A 14,520-nucleotide genomic window follows, 5' to 3' on the forward strand; every position below is an offset into this window, starting at 1 on the left:
CTTTAAAAAGCAGGGAAATTGGGCAGCTGTAGTGAATGCACCAGGGGAGCAGGAGACCTGACTTCCTCTCTGAGATATTGTACTGCCCTATAAATTTGTAAAAATGCAAACACAATTTGGGTTGGTCTATCACAGTCCAATCCACTACCCGTGTAGCTTGGAAGAATTTGGTAACATGTGCCTCTGAGCCTATGGTGAATAGTGGCAACACCTGTGACCAGCCCAAATAACAGAAACAAGACGTGCTGTAATCTTGTTTCAGCAGGGAGGAAGCAACAATATTAAGACAGTTGATAGATTTCGGATAGTCACTTTAAATATGTTTGATTTACTTTGCAATTTTTGTGAAGTTTCCTATACGGAATCATTTTCTTTTGCTTCTGTTTCTGTGAATATGTGAACTACAGCAACACTTTGCATAATTTACACTAAAAAAACCTCCAAAAACAATTGTGGAATAATGGCACTGACTGTTCCGCAGAATAGTTTCTAATGGACATGAGGAGTGTCTCAGTTTGCTAAAGAGAAATTAAAATAGTCTGGCTGCTTTACAAAAACGTGCCAAAGTCTGGCTGGGTTGTACTGTATGAAGTGAAATATATTCTAGAAAAATTCTAGGTGTGCTTTATGTTTTTAATTGACCATGCCCACCTTTCCTTAAGTGGAGTTGTTTAAGCATAGCTGGCTGAAAACATGCATCTTGGGCATGTTGTTTTTTTCCAACAGCTAGAGTAATTGCTTAAGCAGCAACATATTGTAATCAGTCTGATATTGCATCAAAGTGCAGTTTCAGATTCAACTATTAATGCACCCAAAATAGAAATAGAACATAATCTTCAGTTTGAAACAGAAAAGGCTGTGTTCACCATCATATGACATTGACCAATAAAAAGGCTTTGAAATTAATAAAAATAAATTTGACAAAGGTTTCTAGGATGAAAAATAAGAGAAACACAATTTTCTAGGTTAGATTATCTGTAGAAAATGTAGTAACAGAGGAAAGAAGCAAAGTAAGAGGAACACCAACAAACATACAAAAATGTAATTCTCCATCTTTGGAGATGTCAGGTGTTGCCATCACTCACCATAAGGTCAGAGGCACATGTTACCAAATTCTTCCAAGCTACACAGGAAGTGGATTGGACTGTGAAAGACCAACCCAAATTGTGTTTGCAAATTTGTAGGGCAGTACAATAGAGCAGAGGCCAGGTCTCCCGCTCCCCTGGTGCATTCACTATAGCTGCCCAATTTCTCTGCTTTTTAAAGTTTGATAGAAATATCTGTTAGCTATAGGTATGTTCTTAAACTAGAAGGGTTTTTTTTGCCTATTAGTGAATCTTCTAAAGATTGTTAGTCAGTAGTATAGTGGCAAATTCAGAAGTGTGAGCCCCTTCATGTTAGTCACAGCCACAACCCCCTCCCTCACCTTTTTTTTTTTTTGCTGAAGGGTTGAGAACAAAGGTCCTTGCTAATGCCTTCTCCCACAACACACATCTCTAGGAACCAACAGGAGAGAGAGTTAGCTAGCCATCTCAGTGGCTGACTGACCTCCTTTCCCTCTGATTGGCTTCAATCAGCAGGAAAGGACAAAGAAGCATGTTAGAAGACTGTTATCAGACAGTGGCTAACATTCTTTCATGCAGATTGGCTCATAGGATGCTGGAGACATAGGGACCCTGCTGGGACCCTACGCTCAAAAAAGAAAGGGACCTAAGACCCCATGAGATCCCAGTCAACTACACCCCTGGTTAGAGTTAACTACACATTACATTAATTGTGGGGCTTGGAGCCACACCAGGGGATTTAAATTTATCCTGGGGCAGGTGTGTGCGTGATTTGAATCAGGACTACAGCACATGCTTCCCTTCCTTCCCAGATACAATCCGAATGGAAATTATCTGCCATATCCCACCCAGACACCTAGGATTATATTTTTAAAGCAATTAACAACACATGTAATTAGGCCCTTAGACTTCTGACAGAAGGGGATTGTTGTGACTTGGGAAAAATGCTTTTGTTTAACTGGCAAGGTATTGCATATAAACTACTTAGCATGTTGACATTGCCATTCAGGGAATGATTTAAATAATCTTCCACGTGTCAGCTGGTTCATGTGCATCCTTACCATCTCTAAGTAAATGCAACTAGAACAGATGGGATCAGATATGGCAGAAGTTGTTGATAATTACACAGTGCAATTAGCATATGAGTTGCTTTGTAGAGTTTTATTTTAAAAAATAAAGATAGATCCCTACCAAAGAGATTAATGAAAGAGCAAATTGCTGCTACCTCTATTACTATTTCTTTAGTATTCAAAATATGTCAGGTGCTGTACAAAGTGCACAGGTCTCTCCACAAAGGATTTACAACCTGTAGTAGGCAAACCATCCCTTTAATCTTTAAAGTTTGTCAACTGCAGACAAATTTAGCAGAAAAAGTTCTTCCGTTTGTATAAAAAACAAGATGTTAACTGTGCGACTTCCATTACATGATGACTCTTGGTCTGTTAGATGGCAGCAAAATAGCAGACTGGATGTCTTAATAAAATTTCAATTCATGCTTGGGGGGGGTGAGGGCTGATTTATTTATTTAATCATTGCAATTATAAAACCGCCCTTTGTCCACTAGCACCCCAGGGCAATGTACAATTCAACTGAAACAGAACAGTGCAAAACATCCCTGTAAAAGCTAAAACAACACCTGCATAAAGCAGTTAATGCAACCAATGAAATAAAACCATGATGCAGTATGATTGCTTTTCAGTACAGTAGGGCCTCGCTTTACAGCGCTTCGCTTTACAGCGATTTGCTAATGCAGCGGTCTCAATTAGACACAATTAGACTAAAGCCCCACTCATATGGTGCTTGTTCCGCTTTTACGGAGGTTTTCGGGCATCGCGCCCCATTCTATTCAATGAGTTCCGCTTTACAGTGGTTTTCACTTTACAGCAGGGGTCCAGAACATAACCCACCGTATGAGCGTGGCCCTACTGTAGTAGAATATTATAGCATTACTCTCTAAACCTGCAGCTGGGTAAGCAACGGTCCATTAAAAGTTATCTGAAATGCTATAGGAAGGCCAGCCTGTGCTATCCACAAGTTACAAAAGACACTGATTAGGTTTCTGCGAAGAACTTTTCCAAAAAAATACCAAAAATCTTCCTTGCCCGGCTAAGGCAATGGACCATCATCAGAATCCCTTGTGACTTGGCAAATCTATTTATGTAAATATTCTGACACACTCTGTGCTGAGGTCAATCTAAAATAATAGTTTGATTTAAAAGGAAAACCCAATTCTGTATCTTAATCCATGGATTAAGCATAAATCATAACAGATACCTAATTGACTCTTACATGTTTCCACTGTTTGGAGGAGGAAGAATGCACCCTTCCATAGAAGGTTCATCCTTTTCTCTTGGCAGTCAGGAATAGAATCCACAGATCCTACTTTAGTCACTACATCACAGGCTTCCTTGTGATTAAAGTCCTACTCCAGACAAAATAAACTGCCCTTGTGCTATTGGCAAGAGCTATTTTAAATGGTTTGTTCCCCTCAATATGCCTTGTCAGTTGAGGCTTTCTTATACTCTGTACTTAAGACGGGATGGAGTTCTCATGGTACTATTCAAAATCTAAAGCTAAACATAGCCCAGAGTTGGATGCCAGGTCTCAGTCAGGCATCAATCTAAGCTGTAACACTCTTGGTATGTTTTTCTCTTCTCAAGGGCATTGTGAAACATGACTCCACCAAGTCTTCTCTTCTATAGCTCCTATGGAAGGGCCATGAATCATTACTGCAGCTCCTACTCCAGTTATTCTCCTGATTTGGCAACTGGGAGAGCCAGTTTTCACCCAAACTAGATTTGGCCAAGGGATCTGTACTTCAAGATCCCTTACACAACATATAAAGCATCCCTAATTGTAATAGAGAGCACAGGTCTTGTGATTGTGCTTCTAGGTGGATACGTATGCTGATTTATGACCATACCTAAGCTAGTTTTGACCAAATTCACACTGAAATAAATTGCCCGTTCTCAAAGTCTTATGGTTTTAAGATAGACAAGTCAAAGAAAATATGGCAGCTGTCCTTGGAGAAAATCCTCTTATTAGCTATGTATATTATTTTTGCTGGGACAAAACCCTGGGAGAAAGCATAGCTATTACTTTGTGCAAGTCTATTTGTCCTTGAACATGTAGCAGATAATAATATAGTTTTATAAGGCGCAGGTAGATGTGATGGCAGGAGATTTGGGGTCAGATCTACTGTTTTATAAAGGAAAAAAATGCGGCTGCAGGTGGGCCTGATTCAGTTTGGGGTTACATTGCTGGAAGAAGGGACTTTAAGCCTTTCCCCTTGAGCCAAGGCAGCATGGGCCATAGTTACATCTGGACTGGATTATTGCAGTGTGCTCTATATGGGGCTACCTTTGAGGAGTCTTCAGTCCAGAATGAAGCAGTGAAAATACAGGTAGGCTTTTGCTTATGGGAACATATTATACCTGGCCTGTAAGTAGTGTTTCCAAGCACGATTCACATTATTGATTTAAGAGAAGGCCAGGGCACCATGTCGAGAGAGGTAAAATATAACTAACTTAATTTTCTTGCTTGCAACCTCTAACCTTCCCGGACTGCATCTCCTACTGGCTCTTGTGCTTATATGACTAACATCACATCCCCCTTTCTAAAGGGGAAAGGATGACAACATCAACACACGAAACAAATTAACACAAAAGTATGTAATAAACACAGATTGTTATAATAATGATTATTATAATATCCTGTGAATGTGAAGGTTTATTTTGTTCTACTGACTATCTGCCACTAACTCTTTTTATCCTGTGGACCTCCCAATGTTGTTGATGTGGCACTAGATAGCTCAGCAACTCCGAGGAATTTAGAAAACTAGTCAAAGACAACAAGATAGGATTTGATGCATAGGAAGAAAAGATCTGTCCCAACTTTCCGCCAAGGTTAGTTTGGGAGGACAGAGGGTAAGTGGCTCTGGTGGATTTGTCCTTATGCTTGCACAAGGATGACATTTTTTAATTGTCTAGTGGAGCTGTTTGCTCAACTCTGGCCACCACATACACTATTTAGCTCAGGCCCTCCATTTTGTGATCCTTCATGGAGTTTTTCAAGGATGTTGTGTTGTAAAGAAGCAGGGACAATCAGTTTAGAACCTTTCAATAGTAAGCCACGATTCACCGTGAAATCTCCTGAGATTGCCCGATATGGATGTAGCAATGTGTCTGATTTTGCCTGTGGTGTCCATCCTTCTTTGCAGTAAAGAATGACGCATCATAATGTTGTATGTTTGTCATGTTTGTTCTTGTTTGAGCTCATGTTCGTGTTTGTCTGTGAATGGCAGGGAGACAAGAACAACGTCTACAAACCCTTGTATCAAAGCTCCTCCTGAGCACATCCATTTGGTGGGAGAGGGGATCTGGAGAGTGTATCTGCCATGCCAAGATTCTTTCCTGCTACATGGGAAACCATGAGTACTAAAGAGGTCTCTCAAAGGCTTTGACTTCTCTGCTAAGTGTGGCAAGAATTTTCCTAAATGCCATGCCCATGAATCTACATATGTCACTGACATTTTGAGGTTTGGGCATCTGGATAACAGCTCAGACTTTTTCTGGATCCGGTCTGACCCCTGCATCAGCAATAATTTGGCCAAGGAATTGTATTTCCTTTTATGAAAATTCACATTTGTCATTGAGGGTGGTGCTGGACTTCTCTAGTCGTTTCAATACAGCAAAAAGCTGGTTGTCATGTTGCCTTTGTGTGGATCCAAAAATAAGGCTGTCATCCATTTGACACAGGATCCCTTCAAGCTCTTCAGGAAGTTGGGACATCTGCTTTTGGAGGTGCTCAGAAGCTAATGAAATATCGAATGGCAGTCAATTAAAACAAAGTAAACTGAAAGCGGTGATAAAAGTGGTTAATCACTGATTCTGCTGCCAATAGAATCTGCTAAAATCCTGACCAGGCATCCATTTGTCTAAACATTTGCATATCTCAGTTGTCCCAGAGTGTGTTTCTCTTGGCAGACACTTTCAATAAATTTAGTGAGAACAACGCAAATTCAATCCTGTCCATTTGGTTTTGGTACAACTACCATGCCTGCACACAAGTCTGTTGCAGTGTCTACTTTTGAGATAACTCCCATCTGCTGCATATGTTCAAGTTCTTCCTTTGCCCTGGGTAACAGCTGGACACCCTTCTAGGCGTTGGTAGAGTGAAAGGTTTTGCATCAGATATGAGTGCAATTTTATATTCATCCTCTAGTTTGCCCAAGCCATGGAACAGTTTAAGTATCTGCTTCTGACAACTGCTTCTAAGTCTAAGGTGATGCTCTCTACTCTCTGTAACAGCCCTAGAGCCATGGTTGCTGGGCAGCAACATATATTTCTAGGGATGTACTCTTATTTCCTAATTTGAGGGTGTTGAGGAATTTGCCCCTCACATATAGCATGCATTATTCTGAGCCTTTTAATATCTTATGGGGTTCCTGACATTTTGATATCTTTAGCTTCCTGTACAATGAGACTAGGATCACAGTCACATCTGCCTCTGTGTCTATTTTAAATTCAACTGAGAACTCTCTCAAGATAATGGTGGGTTGTCTATGGAGATTCATTCTTACTATCTCCACCGATGTCTCCCAGGTAGGCGATTTCCATGTCAGTGTTGATGGGGTGTCTTCTTGGAGAACCCATTGCTACCCTATGTTTAGAGCAGCATGTTGAAGCATAATATCCCCTTTTTTGACAATTTCTGCATGTAGTGTATCGAGCTGGGCACTGTCTTTTGCTGTGGGGTGACTTGCAACCCTGCAGATAGTCATTTGGATACCTATTGTCTTCCTTTCCTTTGCTCATTTGCCAGACTAGCATCTCTTGAGCTTGTTTGTGGACATCTAGGTCTGCAACCTCCTTCTGACTCCTGAGATTTCTTTCTCTGACTAACTATGGCTTCAACTGTTTAAAGTCATTCCTTTGAAGTGACTGTTGTTCTTTTATGTAAGAACTCTGAAGGGTCTTGGCCTTGGCTGTCTCCAATGTGACATCAGAGTTATTCTGCAGCATCTCAGACAGGGGCTGTCTCTAAACCCTAGTACCATCTGTCTCTTATTAGTTCCTCACTCATCTTCCCATATCCATAGTACTGGATGAGGGCATATGGGGCTGTGATGAAGTCAAATACTGATTCTCCTTGCTCTTGCTGGCAGAAGTGAAATCAGGCCTGTTCAAAATTATATTGCAGTAAGGTAGGAAGTGCTTATCTAGCTCTTCTTTGATTGTTTTAAGCTTTTTCATCTAAGTTCTCTCAGTCTCCTTGAGAGGATTATATTTTCTGCACTGGGCCCAGTTTACAAAAGACTATTTTACTTGTTCCTGTGGCTGCTTATCCATGCCAGATGTCTGGGAGAACTTTTGGAATCTGCTTATCCAAAGTGGTCAGCCTTCAAGGTGATGGAAATTAAATTCCGCTGTGGTTGCAACTTGGAAATAGACTGAGGGAGGCCATGTCTGCAGTTCAGGTGGGTTATAGATTACTTTGACTCACCCATATAGATTTGTGTAGGCTGTCTTAGTTCTTGACCTCTCCTCTCCTTTTTTTTCTTTTTCTTTGTCCGTTTCTGGAGTGATATGCTGTCTGTACCTGAAGCAGTTGGGCCTTTTTGCAGGCTGTCTCCGTTCTAGGCATCTGTTAGTTGTAGCAGTGATAAACACTGTGGCTGCAGAAGCTGAGTCTTCTAGGATTCCTTGATTCATGACCTGTGTTCTGCTTTCTGCTCATCAAGGCTGTCAGAACACAATAGAATACAAATGTAGTCTCCACTGTTGACAGCATGTAGGATTAATAGAGAGCCAGGATGCTATGTCGGGAAAGGTAAAACATAACTACCTTTATTTTCCTAATTGCAACTGCTAACCTCCATGCACATCACCAGCTACGGGCCCTTGTGCTTATACAGCTAACACTACATTGATGATGACTTTTAAAGCTCTTAACGGCATAGGTCTGGGATGCCTCAGGGCAGCGGTTCCCAAACCTTTTTTCCAGTGAACATTTGATAATTGCTGATGGTCTTGGTGGACCACTTAATGGTTTTCCTGCCTGTTGTAGCGATTGTAATGTGCTGTGCTAGATGCTGTATGATTTTTAATTGTGTTTTTATTGCTTCTTTTATGTCTTATTTTGCATTTTACTATATTACAATTTGCATTCCATACAATTCAAATTGTAACAATAAAATCCAATATAAGAAATAAAAGAAGCAATAAAATGCAATTTAAAATCCATATGATTGTTTAATGTGAATATGCAGTGGACCACCTGAAAGATGCTCACATACCACTGATGACACATCACAGTTTGGGAATCTTTGCCTTAGGGTATCCTCCCATACCAGCCTATCTTCGGCTAAGATTTGGCAGAGAGGCCCTTCTCTGTGTTGTGCTTATGGTGGAGGCTCAGTTGATGGGGACAAGAGAAAGGGCCTTCTTTGTGGCTGCTTCTAAATTGCGGAGCTTGTCAAAATCCCTTGTGCTTGCAAAGCCTGCCCCATATCCCTTTTTTCAAGGTCCATAGAGCTTGAAAGGTGATGGGGAGGCTTGGAAAGCCTGCCCTACACTGATCCCTTAAACCTCCGAAAAGGATCAAACCGGGACAGGCTGTCCAAAACAAGCAGACCCAGCTTTTTCCTTTATTGCCGTGCAACAGAGCAGTCCCTGCCAGAACCAATACCTGCTTCCAGACATCGGGCTGGCAGGGAATGATCCATTGTGCAGCGATGAAGAAACAGGCACTTGTTTTGCAGCAATCTTTGAAGCAGTCTCCTCCCCTTTAAAGGTCACTGGTGGGTGGGTGGGTGAACATCAGTAGGGTGGGTGGAAGTCCCCTCATGGGCTAAATTGGGGGGCTATGATTGGCCCGGAGGCCAGAGGTTCCTCACCCCTGATATATTATTCCAATTTAGGAAGACATTTATTTAGTCTGATTGCTAAGTTTTTATCCAATGTCTCTGTTTTATCTGCTGCTACTTGTCTCTGTTTTTATTATATTGCATTTTTAAAAAAGATCTACCTTATTTTCTTTTAACTGTTTTTAGCTGTACTGAATGGTGTGTAGGCACCAGAAAGAAAAGGCATATATTTTTATATAAATGCATACATACATACATACATACATACATACACATTTTTTTCCTGAGCTGCTGTTTGTCCCACAGGGAAAAGTGTATAGGTACTATACAGATACCTGTATGTTTTGTCCCGCTGAACAAACAACAACTTCAGAGGAGTAATCAGGATTGGGTGCATGAAAAAAGGGTTAACTGCCCTTTTCCTAATGTTGTGATTCCAATCTGATTTTGACTCCCCATGGCTATATTTGGGTAAATATACAAGCACAGGAGACCAATCTTGGACCTCCTACAGTCACATCTAATTAGGCCCATAGAGTCTACTTTGAAATGATGCGTGGATGCTCTGCAAATAGTGCCTTTTAATTTGTTCAGTAGTTACAGCATGGCAGCAACGGACTGCACAGAGGTGTTCACTTTGTTTTTCTAGAAATAAGCCTCCTCAGGCAGATGCTTTGGGTTTCATGGAAGGGCAGCAAATTGGTAATTATTTAAAATATTAGTGTTGTTTTTTTAGTGTGAGGGAAGGAGAGGGGAGCTTGTGGGATTTTTTGCCTTAGGTGCCAAAATAACTTGAGAGATCCTGGATGCTATGCGTGTTGACTTGGAGATGGGCAATTCCATTCGCTGTTTTCACTAAGGCACCGAAATGTCTTGGACCAACTCCGGTAATATCTGCCCAGGACTATGGTGAGCCTGCAGCTGTATGAAATACACACATCCTGGGTACTGTCATCTGAGACATCAATCATGCTGTTTCAGGCGCTTGGCTCTGAATATTTGTTCTAGATTAATTTTAAGATAATCTAGAATTCTTGGCAGAGAGAGCATATCTTCTTGCACAACAGAATGTTCTTTTAATAAGACTGGTGGGTATAAATAAACAACTTACTGAAACACTGGGAAATAATTGATTCTTGTTCTCTTTCTAACCTTTTGACCTGTAGAGAAAAAGGGGGGGGGGAGAATCTAAATTCCCCTCAAAACTATTGTCCATATTTAAACTAAAATAATTACTGGAGAATTTAAAGAAGTGATATGTATGGTACAGAAAATCATGAAATATATCAGGTCACCATGCTCCAGTTCTTTTAAAAGGAACAAAAATCCAGCTTTTGTGAAACGTGAGGAGCAGGGAAGGGAAGATTTATTTTTTCTTTCTGCCTAAGATCTTAGTCACTCCCTCTGAGATAAAACTGCCCCTACTTTAAAATAAAAGGTAGTACAATCAGGCTTATTTAAGGAGCAAAGCAAAATTCATATCCATGAAACATACTACTAATAGCAGTAGTGTTTGTATTAGTATCACTATTAATATATTGCCTAAAAGAAAGACAAACCATCCATTTTTAACCTAAGATGATGACAGAACTAAAATAATGACAATGAAAATTCTGCCCCATGGCAAGTCATCTCTCACTTTCCTTGACTATTGCAGTCTTCTTGTCTCTAGGCTTCCCTTGATCCACTCTGCTCTGAAAATTATTCCCTTCGCTCGTCAGTCTGGTGGTTTAACCTCTCCTTCAATCTCTACGCTGGCTTCCTGTTCACTTATGGATCTTGCACAAGCCCCTTGTCCTTGCCTTCAAAATCCTCCATTGACTTGTCTCTCTCATCACTTTGCTTTTATATCCCACCACATCTCTTCCTGTAACCTTCATCCGTCCAGTTTCATCACTCTCCGCTATTCAAGGTTCTCCTGTTCCCTGGAGTGACTCCACTCTTCTCCCTTGCTGCCCCTTATACCTGGAACTGCCTTCCAGAACGCCTCCATATGAGTGCCTCCCTTTCGTCCTTCAAGTTCTGCCTCAAAATCTACCTTTTACAAGAAACCTTTGAAACAATTAGTACCCTATTCTAACCAAGCCAAAGTACATGTAATTGAAATAATAACTTACTCACATTATTACCCCACCTCAATTCTCCCACCCTGTTTCCCTGTGTTTATTTTAGATTGTAAGTCCCATGGGGTAGCAATCTATCAAACCTGTTCTTTGTACAGCTCCATGCGCATGAATGTTGCTATTTATATAAAATCAGAATAACAATAACCTGTCTCAGCTTCAAACATTGCCAGGCTATAAAAAGATGACAGGCAAGTCTGATGTTTGTTGGGAACAATGTTAATTTGCATCAAATAATGAACATGTATCTATGAACAAGGCCGCATTCTTTGCAGCGCTTCTATTCTGAGCTCCACAAAAGACTCTTGTTCAATGACCTACAGCTGTAAATCCTTCACTTTACATTTCCAGAAAATCAAGTTGCTGGTGATGAAGCCACATCAGTTCATGTAGCATCTTCAGGGACTCTTTCTCCAGAAACATCCATCTCTACAACACAGCCATTGACAGCCATCATTACCTCAAAATTGCCAGCTGGGAACTCAACTGCCTCTACAAGTAATGAGCCAGGTAAAAAAGCCACTGATACCTAGGATGCTTCCAAACTATGCATTTGGTATGGAATCTCCCTGCACCATTTATTCCCGTTTCAATCTCATCATCAAATTGTTGTTTTCCCAGTGCTTCTTTCATCTTTTCTCAGACCGCAGAAAATCTGATTTACTGGGGTGGGTGGAGGGGACATTAGAGCCATGACCATTAGTATGGATGATTATCTTTCCATCTCTGTAACAGGTGTAGTTTCCACATGCACCTTGATGAATTGGCCATTCAGTACACTTTCAGTGTAACCTCTAGGGAGAGTGCTATTTTACTCTCTAGGGAGTTCTCTTATCCCATGTCTGTTGTTTTTTAATCAATATTTTAATTAGTGCTACAATACTTTCCTGGCTATTAACAAAATAAAAATGAAAAATTAGTGCAGTAATGCTTAAATAAATGGAACAACATTATAGTACTATGACACTATTAAAAACTCTGCTTTTAAGTAACTCTGCTTTTCTGGTCACCTTTCTTTTAGCAACTTTTTTCTGGATTAAAAACTTCCCATCTATACTTCTGATCCAAAACAAGCATTAAACACTTGAGGTTTTGATATTTCCTGGGTGGTAATTGGGTGTCACTCTTAAAGTGCTGGTGATGGTGGTTTTTTTTAAAAGGATCAGTAGGTTTATTTATTTATTAAAAACAGCCATTCAGGTGAATTGGCCCTTCCCTGCCCAATCTACCCAAGTTGGCCTCTTAACTTCAAAATTGTAGACAAAAGATTTCTAGGATTTTTCAGGCTTGCAAACCTGACAGATCTGAAAACTAAATATCCTAAAAGTCCATGCTTGTGGAACCTTAACTAGTTTTCTAGGCTGTAAACATAGGAAAATAGGATGTTGCCTTATGAAATGGACCTGCCCAGCATTGTCTCTTTTGACTGGCAGTAGCTCTCCATGATCTCAGGCACGATGTCTTTCTCCTGCAACTTGATCTTTTAAAATATAGATATCAGGAACCAATCCTATGACCTTATGCAAGCAAACCCTGTGCTCTACCACTGAATAATGGACATACACAGCCCAGTGCAGTTTAAATTTTGTTAAACACAGTGCAGTTTCAGGAGTCTTAACTGTGTGCAGCCCTGTATGCATAGAAGTAAATTTACTATGCTTCTGGAGACATGCCACAATCTTGATGCCGTTTTGTTGTTATGTGCCTCCAAGTACTACGACTTTTGGAGACCCTACGAATCAGTGACCTCCAAGAGCATCTTCATGAACCACCCTGTTCAGATCTTGTAAGTTCAGGTCTGTGGCTTCCTTTATGGAATCAATCCATCTCTTGTTTGGCCTTCCTCTTTTTCTACTCCCTTCTGTTTTTCCCAGCGTTATTATCTTTTCTAATGAATCATATCTTCTCATGATGTGTCCAAAGTATGATAACCTCAGTTTCAGCATTTTAGCTTCTAGTGATAGTTCTGGTTTAATTTGTTCTAACACCCAATTATTTGTCTTTTTTGCAGTCCATGGTGTCCACAAAGCTCTCCTCCAACACCACATTTCAAATGAGTTGATTTTTTCACTGTCCAACTTTCGCATCCATACATAGAGATCGGGAATACCATGGTCTGAATGATCCTGACTTTAGTGTTCAGTGATACATCTTTGCATTTGAGGACCTTTTCTAGTTCTCTCACAGCTACCCTCCCCAGTCCTAGCCTTCTTCTGATTTCTTGACTATTGTCTCCATTTTGGTTAATGACTGCGCCAAGGTCTTGATAATCCTTGACAAGTTCAATGTCCTCATTGTCAACTTTAAAGTTACATAAATCTTCTGTTGTCATTACTTTAGTCTTCTTGACGTTCAGCTGTAGTCCTGCTTTTGTGCTTTCCTCTTTAACTTTCATCAGCATTCGTTTCAAATCATTACTAGTTTCTGCTAGTAATATGGTATCATCTGCATATCTTAAATTATTGGTAATTTTCCCTCCAATTTTCATACCTCCTTCATCTTGGTCCAATCCTGCTTTCCATATGATATGTTCTGCGTATAGATTAAATAAATAGGGTGATAAGATACAGCCCTGTCTCACACCCTTTCCAATGGGGAACCAATCGGTTTCTCTGTATTCTGCCCTTACAGTAGCCTCTTGTGCAGAGTATAGGTTGTGCATCAGGACAATCAGATGCTGTGGCACCCCCATTTCTTGTAAAGCATTCCATAGTTTTTCATGATCTACACAGTCAAAGGCTTTGCAGTAATTTTAAAAAGGACAGGGTGATTTTCTTCTGAAATTCCTTGCTCCATTCCATTATCCAACGTATGTTTGCGATATGATCTCTGGTGCCTTTTCCCTTTCTAAATCCAGCTTGGATGTTTGGCTTTTCTCGCTCCATATATGGTAAGAGCCTTTGTTGTAGAATCTTGAGCATTATTTTACTTACATGAGATATTAAGGCAATAGTTCAATAATTACTGCATTCTCTGGGATTCCCTTTCTTTGGAATTGGGATGTATATGGAACGCTTCCAGTCTGTGGGCCATTGTTTAGTTTTCCCTATTTCTTGACAGATTTTTGTCAAAATTTATACAGATTCAGTCTCAGTAGCTTGTAGCAACTCTATTGGTATGCCATCTATTCCTGGTGATTTGTTTCTTCCTAGTATTTTAAGAGCAGCTTTCACCTCGCATTCTAAAATTTCTGGTTCTTCATTATACGGTTCCTCTGTGAATGAATCTGTCATCCTGGCATCTCTTTTATAGAGTTCTTCAGTGTATTGCTTCCATCTTCCTTTTATTTCATCTCGGTCAGTTCGTGTGTTCCCCTGTTGATTATTCAACATCCCTACTCGTGGTTTAAATTTCCCTTTCATTTCTCTGATCTTTTGGAACAGGGCTCTTGTTCTACCCTTTTTGTTATCCTCTTCTATTTCTATACAATAACTATTGTAATATTTCCCTTTGTCCCTACAGTCGC

At 40.3% G+C, this 14,520-nt stretch overlaps 1 protein-coding gene across 1 annotated transcript in view; it reads left to right on the forward strand.

Annotated features, from left to right (window-relative positions):
• The window catches only part of CD34 (CD34 molecule), a 74,592-nt gene that overhangs the window by 14,270 nt on the left and 45,802 nt on the right, over positions 1–14,520 (forward strand). Inside the window, exon 2 of the mRNA XM_061632063.1 lies at positions 11,406–11,564. Coding sequence (XP_061488047.1) covers positions 11,406–11,564 — 159 coding nt within the window. The remainder of the gene's footprint in view (positions 1–11,405; positions 11,565–14,520) is intronic.

Source organism: Rhineura floridana, chromosome 6 (genome assembly GCF_030035675.1).
Source record: "Rhineura floridana isolate rRhiFlo1 chromosome 6, rRhiFlo1.hap2, whole genome shotgun sequence".
In the NCBI taxonomy this organism is placed as follows: domain Eukaryota; kingdom Metazoa; phylum Chordata; class Lepidosauria; order Squamata; family Rhineuridae; genus Rhineura; species Rhineura floridana.